The sequence below is a fragment of the Chaetura pelagica genome, unplaced genomic scaffold, assembly GCF_000747805.2.
Source record: "Chaetura pelagica isolate M959 unplaced genomic scaffold, ChaPel_1.0 scaffold244, whole genome shotgun sequence".
In the NCBI taxonomy this organism is placed as follows: domain Eukaryota; kingdom Metazoa; phylum Chordata; class Aves; order Apodiformes; family Apodidae; genus Chaetura; species Chaetura pelagica.
The window spans coordinates 897,777-912,968 of record NW_009953719.1 but is presented as its reverse complement, the minus strand read 5'-3'; the positions used below and the strand labels follow the sequence as shown (position 1 = coordinate 912,968).

General features: G+C 39.3%; 1 protein-coding gene across 1 annotated transcript in view; it reads right to left on the bottom strand.

The window, feature by feature from the left end:
- Positions 1–13,638, bottom strand: part of DOPEY2 (dopey family member 2) — a 47,289-nt gene extending 33,651 nt beyond the window's left edge. The window contains exons 1-3 of the mRNA XM_010000414.1: positions 13,501–13,638; positions 1,244–1,425; positions 956–1,126 (exon numbers count right to left, since the gene is read on the bottom strand). Coding sequence (XP_009998716.1) covers positions 956–1,126; positions 1,244–1,425; positions 13,501–13,638 — 491 coding nt within the window. The remainder of the gene's footprint in view (positions 1–955; positions 1,127–1,243; positions 1,426–13,500) is intronic.
- Positions 13,639–15,192: the final 1,554 nt, after the last annotated feature.

The following is a 15,192-nucleotide window of genomic DNA, read 5'->3' as shown; positions in this document are numbered from 1 at the left end:
AGCAGATGTTTCAGAGGTATATACCTATCCATAGATCTGATGTTCTGGAATTGGCAAAACGCTAATCACCTAGTTGGGAACACAGTTACTCCAGCAATTGATATGAGCCTTCCATTTAAAACTTGTTTTTAAAAAAGAGACACTAGATGTAGAAGCAATTTGCTAATCAGCTGTAATCTATGCAGCCTATTTTTTTAATACATTTTTTTAAGTGTAGACACAGCTATTTAGGATTCAAAAAAGGGCAAAGAGAACTGCCAACACATCTAGACTGGTAATGTAGAAGGAAGTAAATTACCAATGCAACCTTTAGTGACTCGTTAAGCAAAGAAACATTTGGATTAAACTTAGAGTGGTTAAGTTCTTTTAAGATCTTACAAAACAGTTCTGGCAACTGAAGTAAAACTGCTACACAAGAGGGTGCTGAGCTGGTCTTCTCAGCACACTTCCTGATCCTAACTTTATATTACTGAGTGTCATTGTCATGACTGCCAGGGGCACCCAAGAGTGAGAGAGATTCTTTTTTCCACAGTAGATTTTAGAAGTCACCTCTTGCTTGTGTTTTTCAGAACCTGTGAGTGAGTATTTGGTATAGGAAGACTGGAAAGAATTCAGCTGCTCTCTCATGTTACAATATTTAAATTTAATTTATTGACGAAGCAGTGGTTTGGAGAGTCAGGTTAACTACTTAGGAGTTCAGAGGAGCATTAAGGAATAGTTTTTATTCCTTTTTCTCAGCACATCTATTTTAAACCTCCTTTTCCTCTTAATTCCTCTTCTCCTGAGATTAAAATAGAAGGGTAAAGGGTTTTCTTACAGTCAAGACTCCCCATTCTTCCACCGTTAGAAGATCTTTTATCAAGCCTTCTATATAGAGAGCTGAGAGAAATGTCTTGAGAATTCCCTAGGAAAGCAAAACACTGTATATTGTTTTCAAATTAATACTAGTTCTCACCTGTCATAAATTTCTGATCCTTCTTCCAATCCAGGCAGTAATCCAATTACAAAGGCTTGAAGACCAGGTAGGAGGGACTTTTGAAGAGGAAGAAAGTATTTCTCGTACAAACCAAGGAGAACAGGCCTCACTGACATTGCTGCATTTGCCAGCAGAGGAAACAAACCAGAGCTTTGTGGTTTGTTTGATTTTTTTTTTTAAAGAAGAAAAAAAAAAAAGAAAATTATAAGGAAAAAAAAATTTAATTAAAATACTCTGAAATGCATACACCTTTAAAGAAAAGTTTACCTGTACAAGAATAAATCCTTGGCAAGCCATTTTGTCCCAATAATTTTAAAGATTATTTCATAGGTTTCTAGTGCCTTTAAATGCACTCCACTAGGTAGTGCTGGATGCAAACACTGAGATAATCTTTTACTGATGATCAGCCGTCTTGGCAACAGAGAATACTTCAGGTTACTCTGAAGAGCCTATGGAAGAAAGGAGGTGAAAATAAATAGCTATACTGTAAAAGATGATGCATATGATGACTGCATATCAAAGGTTTCCTACTAGTACACTGAGAACTAAATGCCTACAGGAGTCTTCTCCCAGGGATGCATTTTGTTACATTGAAACAGCAGAATTCTGCCACTGAGTTTTCATATGGAAGCAGTCATGAGCAATCTTGAAAAGTCTGGTCTTACTTTGCTTAGCAGCTAGAAATAGAAGTTAAAGGACACGGTAGAGCCAGGGAATTCCTATCTTCAGTGGAAGCACAGAAATGGCAAGAAGAGCATCTCAGCTTTTAAGCACAGGGGACACCATAAAAAATAATTAACTCTCTTTCCTCAAAAATTTTCATTTCAGGTATAGCAGAAATATAAACAAAAAACCTTCCAGTCAAAGCTGGACAAGGACATCTTACAAGTTACTTGCAAATCTGTGTGGCTACCTTCTGTAAGCTGCTACATTTTACAAAATACAGCTACATTTTCTGTAAGCTACATCTGTCAACACAGTCAACCACCATGTTGCCAGGTAAGTAAAATATCTTCAGGAGAGGAAACAGTTAACTAAGTATTGCAGACAGGCCAGGTCTCTGGAAAACAAATTGTAGCACCTTCTTTGGAAAGATTACCCCTTTCTTTGAACCATGCTGCGTTTCAGCAGGGTAAGCGAGTGCGTGTCTTCAATTCAGAGACAATTAAAAAAAAGGAGTTGCACGTAAATGACGCTTTAGCCTTTGATCACTGCCTGCTAAGCAAACAGACGTTTCACTGCACGTTGACATTTGGGATGTTTCCAGGATCAGGCAAATTCTTGACTCTCTCAAAGGTTAAGTCACGGTCTTGTCCTACCTTTATGCTTTAAATTGGAGGTTCTTCTACCCTTCCAGAAAAAAAGGTTTTTATAAAGCAGCAGACAAGTGAGCTAACCCTTCCTTCTTCACCACCAAGAAAAAAACAAAAGCAGTTCAGAGAAGACCATGGCATTCCCTTGAATGCTGAATACTGTCAGCAGCCATAAGAGGTAAAATCCATCATCTTTCAAAGGTGTATACAACTTAGCACTTAAAACACGGCAGCTGGTGGGCAAAAGAAGCTACAGTCCGTGAGACTACTTTTGTGTTATTCTCCCATTCGCTCTCCTGCCTAAACTGAGAGACCAGCTGTTAGTAAAAAGCTTTCAGCAAGTAAAATTTACTCAAGAAGAAAAAGGCTGAGAGCTCATAACAATGGTAAATAGAAATGTCACACCATGTTCAAATATGTACAGTAGCCATTTAGAGCAAACTGATTTTCTTCCTTCCCTCACTATAAGCATGAGAGTTGCACATTAATAAGTACTAAAATTAAAATCCAATACCAGAGAAATATTTCACATATGAAAATAAACCAATTTATATTTGTGGAATTTCATATCTCTTATATTTGAAAGGTTTACTCATATATTGCATGAGTAATATTATTTCCATAGCAAAGATTAAAAACCTTAATACTGTAGTAACTATGAAGAGTGCTTGAAAGCTGGACTTTGAAACGTTCTGTTTATATTGGTTGGTATGTATTTGCCCACACCCTCTGTACGTATACAAGAAGTAATTACAAAAACATATGCCCATTGTCAATATTTTCCCTCTCAATCTTAAGATTGAACAAATGTTGTTTTAATACTCTATGAGTTAAAATTTAAATGTCAACTAGGTAGAAAATGAAAATATTCATTGTTTAATACATAGAGAATCTGATCCATTATAGAAATAATTACATATCATTAAAAATGTCTTTTTTGGCTTATTTAATTTCCTGTGGATGTGAAGTAAATCTGCCAGCAAATAAGAACTCTCCTCCTCCAGAAACCTAAACATCTAGTCAGAAGATGAAAAATACTCCAGGTATATTAGGAGTTGAATAGTGGATATTCAGGCATAACTGAATTCTCCTGGGTAACTCTGGAACTTTCTTATGTCCCAATTCCAGCAGGTGAGACTGACTTAGAACAAGACTGCATACATGTAAACATGCCAACTATACTGTTTTGCCTAAATAATCAGAAGACATCTCTGTACAGGAAGCAAGATTCAATGACATTTATTATGATCCACCTACATAAATTGAGGAGTTTCTGACCGTCACATCAGAATGATTCTGAGATGAAACTCCCTTCTCAAAAATACATAAACTTTTTTTCTGACTTGCGTTGAAGAAATACTCATTTAGACACAAACTACAATTCTTCTCAAGAGTGGGTGTTCCTGGTTAACTGTTGTGTCTGATCTTCAAGTAGATGCAAGGGATTTTAAACCACACTGCAACACATTGTAAGACCTGATGCACCAACAACCACTCCAGAAGAGAGGTGGGCTGGCTGCTACTTGGCTGAAAGGTTCAGGTTCATAACAGCTTCCCCAGAACTGCAGGGCTCAAAGAATTTTAAAAAGCTTGAAAGGCATTAGTTAGCAAATGGATCTGAAATTGTTCATTGAAGTAAGAGTGGCATGTTAATACACATATTTCCAAATGCTAATTAGTTTCTGTGAGTTGACAGGCAAACTTAAGAAGCTTGATTTTTAAATACCTTGAGCTCTAAAGAATCAGTTGCCTATGAGATCTAGTATTACTGAAATCCATTATTTCAGCTGTTACGGGTAGGTAAACTATGTGGTGGCAAGCCTGGTATCATTGGCACTGTATGCACATGAAGATCCCATCACAAATTATTACTTTTACATTCAGGATCAACACCAACAATTGCAGATGGACAATTGTGCCCATAGGTTTCAACACCTATTATTCACAAATTCTTTTGATTCTTGTAAGGTTATTTGCATAGAGGCTGAAGCCCAGCCATGATCTGCTTTTCCTCCTTATCTCCAGCTGCTTTTCACATGAGCAGTTTGGTGTCAGAAATGTTAAATATCACTGGAACTGCTAATAAGGGTTGGCTTCAGAAGCCTAAAGGGCCAGCAAGCACTGCATGCTTAATATACCATCCCAGGGGTTGGTTTTCACAGATCAGTGAGAAATCAACAATCCCAGAAAACCAACAAGTATTTGAAGTACCACACTGGCTTTAAGGAAGAAAAAGCAACACACTTTAATGAGTAAGTCAGGAAAAAATAATAAGTGCAAAATAATTACTTATGTCCATGTCCATACCCAGTTTTCAACTTTTTACAGGTTCTTTTTCTTTATACTTGACTAGGGAATACATTATACACACTAAACACTTTCTAATACGTAAGCACGCTCAGAGTTTATCCAGATGTGAGCTATAAAGGGTATAAAGAGAGGACTATTCCCTGTGGCAGTGTATACAAATGTCTTAAAATAAGCACAAACACAGAGGAATATTCACATTTCCACAGTTACTGGTTGGTCATTCTGCACTGCTTTAAAGCACCCCTCGAGATCAGCTAGATCAATTTGCTTAGACATAGAAAATCCAAGAATATAAAGTAAAGATTTTTATTTACACAACTAGAATTCCAGAAAAAGGCAGCATGTACATAAGTTAATAAGATTATCTTCAACTAGGAGATACTATAGCTCTTCTTGTAGACAGCAGTGTTTGGGAGGAGAGGGGGAGAAAGAGAGCCTGTGATTCCATTTTCCACTGATTCATTTTCCAAGTAAGTAAAAAAACAGAGCTTCAACTTCATAAAAATAGCAGCATGAAGTTCAAAGACTTGTGAGGAAATTGTAAACTAAGGGTTGGAGTTATATTAAAAAAGGAGAGGAAAAAACAGATGTGTAAAATATCCCTAGTTCTGCACATTGCATTTGTGCGCTGGGTGTGGCAAAGCTCCATGAAGCAATGAGAAGGCAAAGCTTCCCTTCCTCAAAGACATAAGGCTTGCCTTGAACCAGAAGTCAAGTGGTGCTTGTGCTTGCAATTCAGCCAACAGTTGTTGCAAAGCCGTGGCAGTCACGAGTTTTCTCATATGAAGCAACCGGTGTAATTTATGGCTATGTTCATTAAATCCATACTTCAGAAGAACCCTTCTCTCCCCTCAAGAACAGACATATTGTAACATTAAGTGTTACTACAGAAACAATAGCTGTGCAGCTGCAATGATTTTTGTGTTCTTTTCCCTTTCCCTCCAAACAGATCAAGTGTTTAGTTAAGATCAGATTCACCTTCAAGTTTTTGAAGCAAGAAAAGCCCACAGAAAAAAAAAGTAACATACATACTTTCTATTGAAAGTCATATTATGAAAAAAATACTTCTAAATTGCAGATTAAAACTAAAAATTGGTATTGTAAGAATTTATAAATCTCTGCATTTACATAGTAGCGTTATATCCAAGAAGAAAAAGCAGTTTAAAAGTGCTCTTTTAAAGCAAATATTGTTATTGTTACTGAGCAAGCTAACCATGCTGCAAGAACAAAATAAATCTCTCTAGAACAACTGATTTTTCAAACATTTTATCATTTTGTTTTCATGGTGAACAGTAACTATAAATTAACGTATTGCTCAGAAAAGGGACAGTGGCCTTCCAACCAGACTCAGTAGCATCAGTCACAAGTCACTAGTAAAGCTTCAGTGCAAGTTCTATACCACCAATACCCAACCACTGTTGGAAAGCTGTTGATGGAGGCACTTCTGCTAATATGCAACACAAAATCTTGTCCATTATTATTGCCAAACAGAAGCAGGTTGGCTTTTTATGGGTAGGTTGGTTGGGTTTTTCATTTAGGTTTTGTTGTTGTTATTATTTTTTTAATATATATGGTTTAAATGAACAAATAAATGTGCCAAAAACCTGGTTAGATTTGCTCTTCTGTACATCAGTAGATTTCAGATACTTTTAAAAAAAAACAAAAACCTGTTATGAAAACACAGATTTCTTTGCTCTTTCAAGCCAGTAAGTGTCTTTATCTTGTACCACCCTTGGACAAGAGTGCAGGCTAATTTACTGTGCTTATCTTTTACCTGACAATGAGTAGGACTGGAGGGATGAGGAACTGGCTTGTCTGGCTAAGACAGAGCACAGATGTTGGAAGTTTTATGATCTGACAGCTACAGGGACTGGACCTGACAATTACTGTCACTGCAAGTTTTATGATCAGCAATTACTGTGACTGCTGGAATGGAGTGAAAGCTCCATGACCCAAGGTTTCTTTTAATAAGGCTGGAGGCAAGGCCTCATAGCCAGAGGTTGTATCAACAAAATCAAAGGAGGAGTTTGGATCTGTAGTGAATGACTGAGTCTTGCCTCCCTTCCTTAATTATTAAGCATCATTAGCCCACTAGGAACCAATCATAACATAACCTATGACTTAGTCCCACCTTGTCAATAGGTCTAAAATTATCCTTTAGAATCCTCTATTTTGGGGAAGGAGAAAATTCCAACTATCTGAAGGGCTGATGGGCCTGAATCCCTTTTTCCGCCTCCCCAAAGAGAGAAGCTTGTGTGGTAAGATTTGTGCCTCCAATTCTGTCAGATATTTACCCCGGAATGATTAATTTGAGCTCGAAGCTGTGCAGGAAGTGCATTTATCAGAGGCAATTCTGAACTCTTGGTGGGACACTGCAACAGGCAACATTGCTTTTCAACTTTGTACAACTGTGTCAGTGTAAATCCTTTTGGGGCTCTGAGCAGGCATTGATTCTGACAGGTGTTTGCACACACATGATCCTTTAGACATGAACCACTGACCAAGTCAGGGACTAGGACTGGATCCAGCCACCCCTGGACTCCTCTCTCAGAAGGAGTTCAGAAAGTGAAGGGGTCCAGAACGAACCTCATGACTCAACGGGAGGGCCTTCCCCAGATACCTTGAAGACTCATATCCCTTCAATTCAACACCACCTTTCATAGTTTCCTTACAAAAGCAGGATAAGGAATCCAGCATTTACTACTGCTCAGTTCCTCATTTTGCAAACTGTGTCACTCATCTGTTTGCCTGCACTCAGTTAAAATGTCTAGAAAATATATGTCTATAATCTGGAATAAAAAACCTAATGCAAATTATGCTCTTGGATTTTCCTAACTTCAAATATTTTTAGCCTCTTAATATCCTGGCTTCTCCTATATGAATACTTTAAATGTACATATACTATACTGGATAGACAGTGAAAAGCATTTTGAATATGAAAATTATGCTAAAAGTATCTGTTTCACTGACAAACCCACATATGCTGAACCACCATGTATTTCTAGGTTGAAAAAGACAACACCCCTCCCCCCAGCATTTTTTTCTATCAAAGTATAGAACTGATTTCACAGAGTTTTATTCTTTTAAAACATCAGAACAAGCTGGCAAAATCTGCAGTAGCACAATCACATTTGAGTCGTAAGAAAGTTGGAAAGGATTACTGTATTCTGGATGCAACAATCAGTACTGAACATCTGGAAACTCTAGTCACAAAGCAGTGCTTTCCAAACACTGAACACATACAGACTTGTAAAACCAATAAAAAACATGGTTCAAAGATGTATCTGAGAACAGCACTGAGAAGAGAATAATCCTATTTCTTAAAGCATGGAGCAGCCCAGGCAGCAGCTACTAAATGATCGGCTTATAGTAACTAAAGCTTGAACAGAAGCAAAGCACAGAAAGATATGTACAAGGTGAATAAGAGTAAGTTTCAAGGCAAAGCTCAAACTCCTCTTTAAAACATTATCATCTGTATTTACTGCCTGTTTAATCCAGCTGTTAGCATCTGTCCATTCATATTCTTCTGTAAGTTTTTATAAACATTTCTTTCCACCATCACCATGATAATGGTAGTAACACCCACACTATTTATAATAAAACCAAAAAAATCTTTCTTTTACAACCTTGGGGTGTAGCATAAATTACCAAACTCTGCCAACTCGACCTTTTGTTAGAAAACATAGTTTACCTCCATTCTCCACTCATGCTCACACTTGCCATATGCAGTTCTCTTCAGAACACTGCAGGGGGAGATTCACCTAACCTAATCTTAAGAAGCCTAGGTCCTAAAAAAAAACCTAAAAAAACCTTTAAAAAACGGGCAAAACCGCAGTAACTCACATCAAGCTCCCTATAAAACCAGTGACAAGCACGCACTTTAGGACAGCATTAATCTGACCTATTTTAAATAACAAGAGATGAGCGACAACTACAGTAACAAAAAATAAACCCCCTTATTTCTTTTTCTGCCTAAAAGTGATTCAAGGTGAAGCTGTCCACATTGAAGTCATCTGAAGTTAGATATGGCTCACCTCGCTTATGTGACAAAAAACTGCCTGTCTAGATCTACAAACTGACTAGTTTGGCTGACCATTCAGACTGAAGTCAACCAATTTCTCTGTTGCTTCCCTGATTCTAGAAGTCACTGGGAAACATCAAACCATAGAACCATAGAAGCAACAGAGAAACTGTGAAAAACAACCTGCAGTTTAGTCTTAGAAGCTAAGCAGTAATAGAAAAAAGTAGCAGAGCTGTCTCTTCACCAGGAGTAACAGCAGCAAGAGCTTCAAGATCACTGGTTTCAGTCGTGGCCAAAGCGATCAGGATCAGCTTCCTCCATTCTTTTCCCCTCATATTTAAGTAGTAAGAGTCTGTGCTGCTTCCTCCAGACCTTGTACTGAAAGGGTGATGCCACTGAGTTTCTACAGAAATAAGAGTTTGTGTGTGTGTGTTAACTTGTGAGAATCAATAGTGCAAAGTATTGTTGAAGCCTGCCCATGGAATAAAAACCCTCAGAAAATATTACATCTACATAAGCAAGTATACTCACAATTCAAGTCAACAATATAAAGATCCTTAAGAAACATATGTTTCAGAGACATGTATGCTGCTCTAGAAGTATGAAAAGTACTTCCAAAACTCCCTGACCCACTCATCTTTTGTCTCTTTTCTTGGTGTTTTTGCTTAATAACAGGCATCACTGCACACAAGTTATTGGCATCCAGGTTCCTGAATATACCATTCTCATCACCAAGATACTGTTGATCTTCTCCCTCCTAACTATTCTCTCCCTGCTCATTCATTCTCCTTGAGAACTGACTGTAGAAGAAATTAGACTCTTACACTAGAAACACCTCCTCTCCCCAAAACACTAACAGAACTCAACAATGATATTTATGATTTAGGATGTAAGAGACCAGGTAATCATAGGAGTTAAGACAATAGCTACTGACATTTTATTTCACAGTCTTCCTTTCGGTAAAACATTCCCCTGACATATCATCCTTATTTTCATCAAACAGAGGCAGATGAACAGTGAGGATGATTTGCTCTACCAATTCCTAAGCTCCTAAAACGATTAAGTTCATAAAATACCACAGCAGATGGGCTGATGTAACAGCTAAAAGCTTTTTTTGCTTGGTTTCTACGATGCTGCTACATATTTGGGCAATTCTGTACCTGAACAAGAGCTTCAGATAGGTGTCAATGAGTTCACAGTGTCTATCTAGGTCAAGGTAAAAGATCAAAGCCTACCTCTTGTCACAGGGAAGAAATTTCTTACCCTAATCATTTCTTGTTTTCCCTTTTGAGAGGAACATTCTAATGGCCTCTAACTTTCATTATTGACTCACAGTAATCAGGATGAAAGGAACAGTGAAGGCCAAAATGCGTAACTGATTGCCAGAGCAACATCTGGCTTCTCTGCTCAGAAGAGGGAAGAACACGGCTGCCCTTAAAAAAACCTTCATTTGGCAAATCCTATCCCAATTTTCAAGAATGCAAAGAAAGAAGACCCTTCCTAATTACAGGCCTGTCGGTTTCATTTCAGCACCTGGTAAAAATTATGGAGAAGGTTATTCTAGGAGTTACTGAAAAACACTTGAGACAATGCAGTTATAGGTCACAACCAGCAGAAGTTAATGAGGGGAAAGTCTGGGGTAACCAACTTAATTTCCTTTTATAACAAGGTCACCCATCTCGTTGGCTATGGGAAGCCAGTAGACCTTGGGTTTTTTGACTTTTGCAAAGCTTTTGTTACTGTCTCTCATGGTATTGTTATGGATAAACCATCCAGCGCACAGGCAGACAAGTCCATAATATGGTAAGTGAGCAAGTGGCTGATGGGTCAGGCTCAAAAGGTTATAGTAAATGTGGTTAAATCAGGCTGGCAGCCAGGCACCAGTGGGGTTCCTCAGGGCTCAATTTTAGGGCCAGTATTCTTTAGTGTTTCTATAAATTTCCTGGAAGGAAGAATTGAATGTATATTTAAGTTTGCTGACAATACTAAACCAGGAGGAGCTGTGGACACACTGTGTCACTATGCACCACATAGAGAACAACCAGGTGATTAGGCCCAGTCAGCACGGGTTTATGAAAGCAAGGTCCTGCTTGATGAACCTGATCTCTTTCTATGACAAGATGACCTGCCTGGTTGACGAGGGAAAGGCTGTGGATGTTGTCTACCTGGACTTCCGTAAGGCCTTTGACACTGTTTTCCACAGCATTCTGATGAAAAACACTGGCTGCTCATGGCTTGGATGGGTGTGCTCTCTGCTGGGTAAAACACTGGTTGGACAGCTGGTTTAAATCCAGCTCTGGTGGCCAGTCGCAAGTGGAGTTCCTCAGGGCTCAGTTTTGGGACCACTTCTTTTTAATGTATTTATCAACCATCTTGATGAGGAGACAGAATGCACCCCCAGTAAATTTGCAGATGACACAAAGCTGGGTGGAAATGTTGACCTGTTTGAGGGCAGGGAGGCTCTGCAGAGAGACTTGGACAGACTAGATCAATGGGCCGAGGTCAATTGTATGAAGTTGAACAAGGCCAAGTGCCAGGTCCTGCACTTGGGCCACAACAACCCCATGAAATGATACAGGCTTGGGGAAGAGTGGCTGGAAAGCTGCCTGGCAGAAAGGGACATGGGGGTTCTGATGGATAAACGTCTGAATATGAGCCAGCAGTGTGCCCAGGTGGCCGAGAAAGCCAATGGCATCCTGGCTTGTATCAGGAATAGTGTGGAAAGCAGGACCAGGGAGATGATTGTCCCTCTGTACTCAGCATTCCTCAAATACTGCGTCCAGTTTCGGGCACCTCAATACAAGAAAGATATTGAGGTGCTGGAGCGGGTGCAGAGAAGGGTAACGAAGCTGGTGAAGGGCCTTGAGAACAAGACTTATGAGGAGCTGCTGAGGGAACTGGGGCTGCTTAGTCTGAAGATAAGGAGGCTGAGGGGACACCTCATGGCCCTCTACAACTACCTGAAAGGACACTGTAAAGAGGTAGGTGCTGGTCTCTCAAGTAACTGGTGATAGAACAAGAGGAAATGGCCTCAAGCTGCACCAGGGGAGGTTTAGACTAGACATTAGGAAGAACTTTTTCACTGAAAGGGTTGTCAGACATTGGAACCAGATGACCAGGGAGCTGGTTGAGCAGCCATCCCTGGATGTGTTTAAAAGTCATCTAGATGTGGTGCTTGGGAATGTGGCTTGGTGCTGGACTTGGTAGAGTAGGGTTAGCAGTTGGACTCAATAATCTTGAAGGTCTTTTCCAACCTAAGTGAGTCTGTCATTCCGTGACTCCCTCAAGGGCAGAAAGATCTGGATAGACTAGAGGGCTGGACAATTGCCAGCCATATGAAACTTAACAAGAGCAAGTGCTGGATTCCCCCCCTAGGACAGGATAATGCTGGTTATTACATACAAACTGCAGGGCGAGAGGCTGGAGAGCAGTCCCACAGAAAGAGATCTAGGGGTCTGGGTTGATGGCAAGTTGCCCTGGTAGCCAAAAGGGCCAACCACGTCCTGGGATTCAGCAAGCACAGCACAGCTAGCCAGTCAAGGGAAGTGACTGTCGCACTCCACACCACACCAGTGCAGCCCCAGCTCAAGCGCTGTATGCAGTTTTGGGCACCTCCATGTACGAAGGACAAAAACTATTAGAACCTGACCAGAGCGGGGAAATCAAGATGCTGAAAGGTCTCAAGGACAAGACTTACAAGGAGACTGAGGTCACTTGGCTTGTTCAGCTTGGAGAAGAGAAGGCTAAGGGGGGCCTCACTGCAGTCTACAACTTCCTCAAGTTGGGTAGTGGAGGAGAAGGTGCTGATCTCTCTCTGGTGATCAGTGATGGGACATGAGGAAATGGAATGAAGCTGCATCAGGGGATGTTTAGATTGGACATTAGGAAAAGGTTCTTCACTGAGAGCGTGGCAGGTCACAGCAACAGGCTCCCCAGGGAAGTGGTCACAGCTCCTCTGTCAGAGTTCAGGGAGCGTCTGCATAACACTCAGGGTCATATGGTTCAGTTTTAGGTAGTCCTGTGAGGAGCAGGCAGTTGGACTTCATAATCAGTACGGGTCCCTTCCAACTTGAGATACTCTATGATTCTATGGATTCTCCTCCCCTTCGAAAACTCTGTAGAATTAAGGCTTATCAACAACAGTGACGGCATGTGAGGAACCTATCGGGTAACAACAGATGTTTCCTTATGAATTCTGCAGGAGTTCCCTCCTCCCACTCCTGTTTCCTTAATGACTGTAACTACTCTTGCCTCACGCACACTCAGGAAGAGCTTTATGTTAAAAAAGAGACCAAGTGGGATGCAAACAATGTACACCTTGTTTCTTGGGCAGGAGGAAAGGACACATTTCCTAGGTGTTTCTCTGTAAAAGTCCTTTTCTTTCATACTGTACTCAGCCAGAATTTCCATGGTCGTACAAAAGACACCAGCAGCAGTAAATCAATTATTTCCCCAAATACAAGGGAAGAGCATGGTCAAGTAAACTTGATCTCTGAATATAAATTTTGACTCAGGATATATACTAAAATTTATGACCTCCTGTTCTATATACAGACTTTTTAGCTGCTCTGGAGTGAATAACCAGCATCCTGAGGGTTTTTTCAATGTAAAACTGAAATTAACTTATTTGTATAAAGGAAACAAATACCATTTGAAGGAAACCTCTGTTGGTTTTAACAGAATTTCTCACATTTATATATAAGGTACTGACATAAGTGCTTCTGTTACCTCTCCCTTATGAACTAATATTTTTCTTGACTGATTTTTTTAAATTTTGTCGAATGCTGTAAGTTACAGAAAAGTTAATAACAATACAAAGATAATAAACAAATGAAAAAATATTTGGAAAAAAATATTTAAAAAAAAATATAGCACAATACCTTATTGAGTTTGCCAAGGGAAGAAATAAGATCCGCCCATTCACTTGATGACTCAAAGTTTCTCAAAGCTTTCTCAATTGCTGAAGAATAATTTCTGTATCTGTAATCACCAAGTAACTCCTGCTCTTCTGGATCCATCTTTGTTTCTCATACCAAGGTGAATTTTCCTGGTAAACTAAAACATGCACAGTTACAAAAAGATAACCCACACTTACATTCTGGCAAACCCAAAGTACTGTAAAATAACAATAAATATGTAGACGTACTGATGGATCACAATGAACAGGTCATCTGATCAAGTTTCAACACAGAGTTAAAAATTATTTAACAGGCATGACTTCAATTCCCCAGTGCCTGTTTTAGAAGTTTTAGAGTCACATTTTCCTACTTATGAAAATTGTTTTTCCTTCCATGCACGTGGATCTCTCACAATAACAAAGGAAAGGAATAGAAAGTCTCAGTATAAACAGTCAAAGTGCTGACGAGGAGTTAGGGAATAAGTAAATAGTTTTCATAACTTATGACCTGTGCAGTGTTTTTGAAAGGTCACCTGTAGCTGTGGAATGTGAAATACTTCATATCAAAATTCAGCTTCCCAGAGGAATCCTATTAAAGGGCCTCTCAGCCCATAGCAGAAGGAGCCCTCAAAACTCTGCATCTCAACTTGTCAGCAACAGATGCCTAAGTACAAGACTAAGCTGCTGTGCCAAAGCTTCTACCATGCATTCAAACCTTCCTTTATTTCACCAAAAAGTATCTGTTTATTTTTACAGAGGAAAAATGAATTGTTCAGACCCAATCCTTTAATATTCTGCAACAGATTTAGATTAAGAAAGCGAAACACACCTGTTTTAGAACAATGGGAAACAGGCATGGCTGGACTTTACATACTGAAAAATCGTACCTTCGTTCCTGTGTAACCAATGACACTATTTCCTCTGTTAGGTAATACCCAAATATTCTTCTCGAGAGATGCTTAGGTTTAGGAATGCCAAGTTTAGGTTAATCTATGCTATAACACTGATACAGAAAACATGGTCCTATAACAAAATATTTTATAATGCTTCCGAAAGACATCTGCTTTCATATTCCTCCTGTCAGGACACAAAGATAAATCTAAGCAGTCTTCTATATTGTTTCAATGCAGCTCATCTCTCACAGCACTTAACAAAAAAATCCACAGAACTGTGTATTGCTCATTAGCTTTATTAAACAGCAGTAATTACATCGCGATTTTGGCAGTAAACTCTCAGAAACAGAAAAAAGGTGGAAGCACCCACAAAAGGGAGGGGATTTTAAAGGCAGATTTAAGCCACACTTGCACTGATACAACCACTCTATGTCATCCAATCTAGATCCACCTCTATAAGGAAAAAAAAAAAAGTATTCTCACACAATGTCATCAGAGTCATGTTTGGTTGTTTGGTTTTGTTTGTTTTGCTACAGTAAAGGTTTAGTTTTCTGTTTTTACCAGGATGTATACAGTGCTTTTCACAGCAGACAGCAAGAAAAAAAACCAAACAAGCCACTGCCTTGCAGGGTATAACATCCAAGATACAGCCATCCTTACTCCAAACAAGGATTAATTAAAAAAAAAAGTCAGCTCTCCCATAAAACCTAACAAAGTGGCAAACCTGCAATACACCATCAACAGAAACAATGAGTAATCTGACATAGACACTGCCCCAAAAC